The 7,458-nt window shown below is 58.8% G+C and overlaps 2 protein-coding genes across 2 annotated transcripts; one reads left to right on the top strand and one right to left on the bottom strand.

The window, feature by feature from the left end:
• Window positions 1-533: 533 nt before the first annotated feature.
• On the bottom strand, window positions 534-3,043 carry THITE_2110388 (uncharacterized protein). Its single transcript, XM_003650624.1, has one exon. The coding sequence runs from the start codon at window positions 2,907-2,909 to the stop codon at window positions 639-641; it is 2,271 nt and encodes a 756-aa protein (XP_003650672.1). The 5' UTR covers window positions 2,910-3,043; the 3' UTR covers window positions 534-638.
• Window positions 3,044-3,597: 554 nt separating this feature from the next.
• On the top strand, window positions 3,598-6,976 carry THITE_2110384 (uncharacterized protein). The gene is made up of 4 exons (XM_003650623.1): window positions 3,598-4,128; window positions 4,199-4,425; window positions 4,486-5,155; window positions 5,224-6,976. Exons 1-4 carry the CDS (start codon window positions 3,863-3,865, stop codon window positions 6,548-6,550), a joined length of 2,490 nt encoding a protein of 829 aa, XP_003650671.1. The 5' UTR covers window positions 3,598-3,862; the 3' UTR covers window positions 6,551-6,976.
• The last annotated feature ends 482 nt before the right edge of the window (window positions 6,977-7,458 follow it).

Genomic DNA, 7,458 nt, shown 5'->3' with positions numbered 1-7,458 from the left:
CTTCATGGAGAGAAGAGCAAGCATCTACGTTAACCCCAGGATGCTGCCCTCTCAAACAGAAACCTGTCGGATATTGGGAGATCATCCTGGGACTTGCGGCTGCGGGAAAAGGGAACTGGGACGGGGCCGACCCGGTTGGTCTCTCCGATCCCTTGGCTGCGTCGTCTCAAGTACAGAATACCTTCAGGAACTGGGCCATGCTTCACCCGACAGCGCTTGGGAGGAACAGGCCTAACGCACGTCCTCGATGGAGGTTGGAGACTTGATAGTGCACACAATACAAGGAACGGCCACCCACGGAATACAAGTCGGGGACCGCTTGATGATATGCTAACCACCTCTCTAGCAGGCGCAGAGTGATACGGCTGACGGCAACCAACAACACCACTTGGCGGACTCAGCAAATCTTTTTTGATCGGCATAACCATGCAATTTGAAAAGAAAAAATGGGTATCTCTCTGTAGCAACGGCCAATAAAACACCCCGCAGAATGCATCCTGACTTTCCAACCATCATCACAGCATCGATAATGAGCAAGCGGACATGCGAAATCCTTCTTCATAACCCCCCCTTAACCACACCCACCCACCACCACCGCCGCCGCCACCATCGCATCAGCAGCAGCAGCACCAGACCACTCAACGCCTCCACTCAGGGGAGCGGTACCGCCCCTGCCTCTTCAACCGCTCCTTCTCCGCCAGGAGGTCATCGACGTCGCGCTGCAGCGTCTCGGCGCATACCTGCAGATACCCGCTCCGCCTGTCCGGCCGAACCAGCTGCTGCAGGAACCACTCCGTGTCTTCCTCGTCCCAGGGCGGGTAATTGCGCGGCGGCGGCGACGGCGACGGCGACGGCGCGTCAGCAACCGGTCGCGGCGGGGAAGGAGGCGGGCGTGCCGAGGCCGAGGCTGAGGTCCCGGAACGGGTACCGGTACCGGTGCCGGTGCCGGCGCCGGTGGTAACTGAGCGCTGACGGGCTGGGGTAGTGGTGTTGGTGGTGGTGGAAGGGGGGGTGGTGGTGGTTCTTTGGCTGCTGTGCGCCGCATCGCCGGACCAGCTCGGATTGAACTTTCGCCACAGCAACTCGAAGGGACGGGGTTGGTCTAGGATACTTCTGATCGATGAGCTGAACAGCCGGTCCTGCCACGTGGCGGCTGCCAGTTGCTCCTCCTCTTCCCTCCGTTTGGCCTCCTTGATCTCCATGTCCTTTCTCTTCATCTCTTCGACCTCCCGCTCCTCCTCGTTGAAGTTGTCGACTGCCAACCTCACCCGGCTCTTCACCACGTCGAGCACGCAGCAGAAATCGTCGCGGTCGTGTGCCGGACTGTCAGGGTCTGGCCTCTGATCGGCGTCCGAGACTTCATCTTTCAAGAGTTCCCCGAGGTTGGACAGCCACTCCAAAACCCACTGCAAGATTTCCGCCGTAGCGACGGTAAAGACGCCTTCTTCCGGGAGCGGGTTACCCGCCTCGGCATCAGGCTTCTTGACCCCGATCGCGAAGGCGCTCTGCAGTACCAGAACGAGCATGGGGATCACACAAGAGCAGAGATCGTTGAACAGCGGCTCGGGAATGCGGGCGTCTGCTGATGCAGGGCGATCGGGCTCGGTTGAGACTGCTTCGATCTTGGCCACTGCGTTGTCGACACTTGTCATGGCTTTATTCAGCCTCTCTTCTTCCTGGATAAGGTACCGAGATTGACCGGGGAGGTGGAGCGCATTGGGAACCTCATCCAACACTTCCTTGAGGCGGCCGAGGGCTGCGACACAGCCTTTCCCCAACCTCGTGCGCGTCGGTATTTCCGCCCAGAGGTTGGAGGCACTCAAACGGGGAAGCTCGATCTCCCACCTCCTGCCTCGGCCTGTCCAGCCGCGTCGGCCCATGAGCCGCAGCAATTTGCCAAGCGGAACGCGATCTATGGGGATGGTGCGCATGGAGGGGTTGTAAGGCAGAACTGGGATGATCACCAAGCTTTGATCCCCGTCCGAATCCTCTGACTCTTCCACCTCTTCAGATCCTTCTTCTCGTTCGAAACCATCACTCTCTTGGCCTGATGTCGGCCGCTCTCTGCCTTCCATGACCTCGCCATCTCGATCACCGACGCTAGGCTCTGGCTGCTCCTCCTCGCGGATATCTGAGAGCCGCGCATTTCTTCCAAAGGATGGATCGTGTGACGGCGCCCTGCGTGACCTGGGCCGGCTCCAAGACCTCAACCTGTTGACTGTCCGTGGACGTCGGGCCACAACCGGACTCGGCGGCGCCAACTCTTCATCGTGCGGAATGTCATAGATGTTAGCAAGTCGCTTCGCCGGTCGACGTTTGAGGGCTGAAGACTGCAGTTCCGGGCTGCCCTGTGCTTGATCTGGAGATTCAACGCCCGTGAGAACCTCCTGGTGGTTCCTCCCAGCGACATGGGGCTGGCTGTGGGCTGCATCGCGACTTTCCGGCTCAGGGGTCTCCGCAACCTCGAGTCGAGCAGCATTTCCACGCTTTGTTGCCGGTAGTTGTGGCGTGCCAACTTCATCGAGGATTTCAATGCTCTGAATGTGTCGGTTTAGGCGCCTCGCGCGGGGTTGAGCACCGCGCACACCGGCGGTGGAAGGGTCATGGGGAACCTTTGTCGAGATAGCCTGGCCGTCCGTGCTGCTCATGCGGCTGTGGCCTTTGGATGTGCCGATAACGACCTCTATCGGTCTACGACGCATGCTCGTAACGTTGATGGCAGCGTCAACGTTATCGTCCTCGGGGCCGGGGCTTTGTTGCAATCGCTTGGGAGGTCTCGCATTCGAGGCGACCGGGATCGCGCGCTTCCCTGGTCTGAGCGTCGCGGCGGTTCTGCGAGCTGTGTCGTCTCCAGAGCTGCTTTCGCCATCTTCGAGAGATCGACGGGCCCCGCTCCGCGTGGTGACCATTCCGACTGGCAATTATGGTTGAGGCCGCAAGCGCAATTGCCGTGCTGTCCATTAAAGATTCAATCCGTGGCAAGACGGATTGCGAAGAGACGGGTCAACCTGAAGCTCAAGCTCAGTCACACGTGTTTGCTGCAGGGACAGCGCGTAATCCCTGTCAGCGCGATGTGATGAAATGGAACGGTGGGGCCGTTGTCCCGGGGGCCTGGGTGAGGAATACTGTACAGTACAGAAACACAACGGCCGATGTATCGTACAACTCAGCATCTGGTATATTGCACGCCTCGGTGTCGACAGATCACACAACCGCTGTAAGTTGCAAGAATACGTGTAACTAAGCGCATGCCGCAAAAATCCTGCTTTGGACAGCAATGAACGTGACCAGATTTAAATCACATGCGAAATTACGACCTGCCACGGGCTGCCAAGGCAGTATCCGCAGACCAGAGAGAGCTGGAGTCCAGGCCATAATCGTATCTGTAATTACCACACACAATTGTCGGTTTAGACAGGGTGCCACAGAGCACACAATGAGAACTTCGATTTAAACCTAGCATCAGATAACTAGGTATCTAATTGTAGAATTTAGACAAGCCTCTGCATTTGCTGCCGGTTCATCGGCGGTGATGCTGTGTACTGTCCTGATCATTCAACGCCTTCCACAGCCCAGTAACTGGCCGCCGGCCGCGCCGGCCCCACCACAGCACAAGATAGCGTAACGAATCCCCGTTGAGTCGTCGAGTCGCCTTCCGTTTCGAGCCTCTTTCAAAGAGTTGACACCTTCTTTCCGATGCCGGCGCCTTCGACCGGCCGTGTCCCGGATTAATCATATCTAAAACCGCCCGGCACAATGTGCTAACAGGGCCAGCGAAGTCATATCCATATCGCCAAGACCGACAGCTTCCCTCCGTCCTCAATTGAACTGCGCGTGCCCGCGGCTGCGCCGCCCGCGGGCGATGACGACAACAACAGCCAACCCGCCGCCACGCGCGCGATCGTTATCAAGACAAGCCAATGGCCTCTCCGCCGGCCGCTCGATCGCCATCGGGCTCGCGCGTGTCCTCTCCATGACCCTTTCGGCGGTGTCCGCCGCGCCACTGGCCGCGCGGGCCGAGGGTGGCGGCGACGCGCCCAAAGCCGAAGGCGCAAGTCTCTTGGTTCTCTATGGGGCTGCGGCGTTTCTGGTACTCTTGGGCGGCGCATTTGCTGGTTTAACCATTGCGTAAGGCGGTTCCGTTTTTGACATTTCGACCAGCTGCACTCGTGCGCTTGGCAGCTAACTTCGGTGCCAGCCTGATGGGGCAGGATGGGATCTATCTGCAGGTCATGGCCGGCGACCCGAGCGAGCCGCAGCAAAAGAATGCCAAGAGGGTTTACGACCTGCTGAAGAAGGGGAAACACTGGGTCTTGGTCACATTGCTCCTGGCCAACGTCATCGTGAACGAGACGCTCCCTGTGGTTCTTGACCGTACTCTCGGCGGCGGCGTTGCCGCCGTTGTGGGTTCGACCTTTCTGATCGGTATGTGGTGGCGTGTCTGAGCCCCGCATCGCCGACTTTGATCTGACCCGTTCGTCCCAGTGATCTTCGGCGAGGTCCTCCCCCAGTCCATCTGCGTCCGGCATGGCCTACCGATTGGCGGATACATGTCCAAGCCGGTCCTCGCCATGATGTATCTACTTGCGCCGATCGCCTGGCCGACAGCGAAGCTTCTAGATTGGCTCCTTGGAGAGGACCACGGCACGGTCTACAAAAAGAGCGGGCTGAAGACTCTCGTCACCCTCCACAAGAGTCTGGGCGAAGCATCCCAGCGTCTGAACCAAGACGAAGTCACCATCATCAGCGCGGTCTTGGATCTGAAGGAAAAGCCGGTGGCGAACGTGATGACGCCGATGGAGGATGTTTTCGTCATGGCCGAGGATACCGTCTTGGATGAGCCGACCATGGACATGATCCTCTCTGCCGGCTATTCGCGCATTCCCATCCACGAATCGGCGAATCCGACCAACTTTGTGGGCATGCTGCTGGTGAAAATCCTCATCACGTACGATCCAGAGGACTGCAAGCTCGTTCGCGATTTCCCGCTGGCCACGCTTCCGGAAACTCGCCCAGAGACGAGCTGCTTAGACATTGTCAATTTCTTCCAGGAAGGCAAGTCTCACATGGTGCTCGTTTCGCAGTATCCGGGAGAGGACCATGGCGCTCTCGGCGTCGTAACGCTTGAGGATGTGATTGAGGAATTGATCGGAGAGTAAGCCGCATCATCCTGTCCATTGAGGCGCAACATCGGGTGCTGACTCGGTGCTGACTCGGCATCAGGGAAATCATTGATGAGTCAGACGTGTACATTGATGTCCACAAGGCTATCCGCCGGCTCAACCCAGCTCCTAAAGCCAGAGTCCAACGCCGACATTCTGAAGACCCCGTCGGGAGATCTCATGATCACGGCCTCCCGAAGTTCGACAGTGATAGCGCCATCCCGGACCTGCAGAAGGGAAGCCAGACGGCTGGGGCGACGAGCCGTGATTCGCCTATGCTGGCGACCAGTCCAAAGACTGCGACGTTAATGATGCGACGGAGCTCGGCCGGCGTGGATGGCCAGCTCACGAGAACGGCTGTCCCCGTGCGGGCGAATTTCGCAGACATCAAGCAGCACCTCAAGCACCTTGGGCCTTCCAATCCAGCGACGAACCCGAACAAGACCCGCTCGACCACCGTCAAAGTCAAGCCGGGTAGCGGTACACATTCCACCCATCAACGTGCTGCATCGACAGCGGAGGAGCAAACCGAGAATGCCACCCCGAACGACGAAGGCGACGAGACCACCAGCCTTCTAAAGACCCCAGGATCCGGCATCCAGGCGTTGCGGCAAAGCTACGGCTCCGTCAGTCCCGCCATTACTGTGCAATTAGCGCGGCAAAGGAACGGCCTGTCGGCTCCGCCTGCGGACACGGGTGACCTCGCCGACAAGGCAACACAGACATCACGCACTGCCAGCGAGACAGACCAAAGCTCCGCAGAGGCAGCAGCCTCGCAGCAACCACAATCGCGGACGAGCTCGAGCGGCGAGAGCGCCAACAACTCCAGGACCGTCAGGACCGACAACACCCTCTCCGTCAAGCGGTCGCACGTGCGCAGCGGCAGCATCACGGAGAACGTCATCGAGTCGCGCGGCGTGCGCAAGGTGGTGCTCGAAACAGCGAGACCAGACGACGCCGAGGAGCTGGCCGCCTCGGTCATCCCGTCGTCTCCAGAGCAGCCGCGACTGCTGGGCAGGGCGCCATTCGGATTGTTCGCCAGGGACAGTAGGGACAGCAAGCACGCCGACACGAAGGACCAAGATCCGCAACAGGCGCAGCAGGCGCAGCAGCAGTCGGGAGGAAAGGGTGTGGACACCCGGCAGCCACCCGAGACGGTTGAGGAGGAGGAGGAGCAGGAGGAGGAAACGGACCCGCAAGGCAACGAAGACGAGGAGGCCCTGCTGCCACCCGACGGCGGGGATGACGAGGAGACTCCCGGCTCGCACGCCGAGGCTGCGGCCAAGGGCGCGTCGCAGGGAGCTCGGGCAGGCCCGTCGGGCGAGGGGAGCGGTGGAGGAGCGAAGAGGAAGAACAGACGGAAGAAGCGCAGGGGCGCCAGGTCGTAGGTGGACGCGTTGCTGGAGCTGATCGAGCTGTTGCATTGAGCGTTGGGCGAGCGTGTACGGCATACGTGTATCATCATTTTAGTTGGCTCAGTTTTTTTGAGGCTTCCGAGGGGCAGGGAGAAGGGGGGTTGGGCATCAACGGGTTCACGGAGATTGGCTTCGTTGAGGGTTGAGGGAAGGCGTCAGCGGTTGATAGGGCAGGAAGCTCTTCATGCTTAACATTGTACAACAGAGTGTACATGCTATGGAAAGATTAGGGAACCGTTAACAGCAGCAATCAAGCGCATCACACGACGCTCGGGTGGTTTCAAGTGAAGAACGTCCTGTGGGCTGTGTTCAGTACACAACAGAGGTGCGGACAGTTCTTGGTCTCCGTAAACAATGGCTGTTTCCAGATAGTTACCGTAATCTATTTTTCGTTTGCTCCGCACCTGGATTCTGACGTCATCGACTCGCTCGCTAATTATTCCGTACGGAAGTACAGTGAGGCCCAACGCTACACTATTGTGCCGGGAAAAAGACCTCCGGCCGTGGCCCAAGCTCCCAGCTGCCTCAGCTACCCCGCGGTTGTAAATACCCGGGGAATGCTGTGATAGGTGCTCCGTACAGTATCGCTTTTGTCAATGCCCAGTGGATTGACACCTGCCTTTGAGGTATCGAGAGCAGTGTGCGACGGATCTACGACATTGATCCCACTTATCTGTTCCTCTGCAACGTTTGGATATACATAGGCTTCATTTGATCTCTCAACTCCAGAGCCGTGTCGCATATCCAGACGCCATTACTAGCAGCACTGTCCATACCCCGTTAGCGACGCCATACAAGCAAGCGCTGTATTACCGGTACGCACCCGTTGTTCCTCACGAGCAGCCGATCGCGGATAGCTTCATTCCCCCACCTTTGCGGGA

Source organism: Thermothielavioides terrestris, chromosome 1 (assembly GCF_000226115.1).
Source record: "Thermothielavioides terrestris NRRL 8126 chromosome 1, complete sequence".
In the NCBI taxonomy this organism is placed as follows: Eukaryota; Fungi; Ascomycota; class Sordariomycetes; order Sordariales; family Chaetomiaceae; genus Thermothielavioides; species Thermothielavioides terrestris.
Note: the sequence above shows the minus strand (reverse complement) of the source record. Positions and strands in the feature narration are given on the sequence as shown.

What these genes read in the sequence shown, in the direction of transcription:
- THITE_2110388 (XM_003650624.1), bottom strand. Translation starts at nt 2,909, where the DNA reads ATGGTCACCACGCGGAGCGGGGCCCGTCGATCTCTCGAAGATGGCGAA.
- THITE_2110384 (XM_003650623.1), top strand. Translation starts at nt 3,863, where the DNA reads ATGACGACAACAACAGCCAACCCGCCGCCACGCGCGCGATCGTTATCA. An exon ending in TTTGCTGGTTTAACCATTGC is followed by an intron (nt 4,129 to 4,198) that starts GTAAGGCGGTTC and finishes CTTCGGTGCCAG; the next exon opens with CCTGATGGGGCAGGATGGGA. An exon ending in GGGTTCGACCTTTCTGATCG is followed by an intron (nt 4,426 to 4,485) that starts GTATGTGGTGGC and finishes CGTTCGTCCCAG; the next exon opens with TGATCTTCGGCGAGGTCCTC.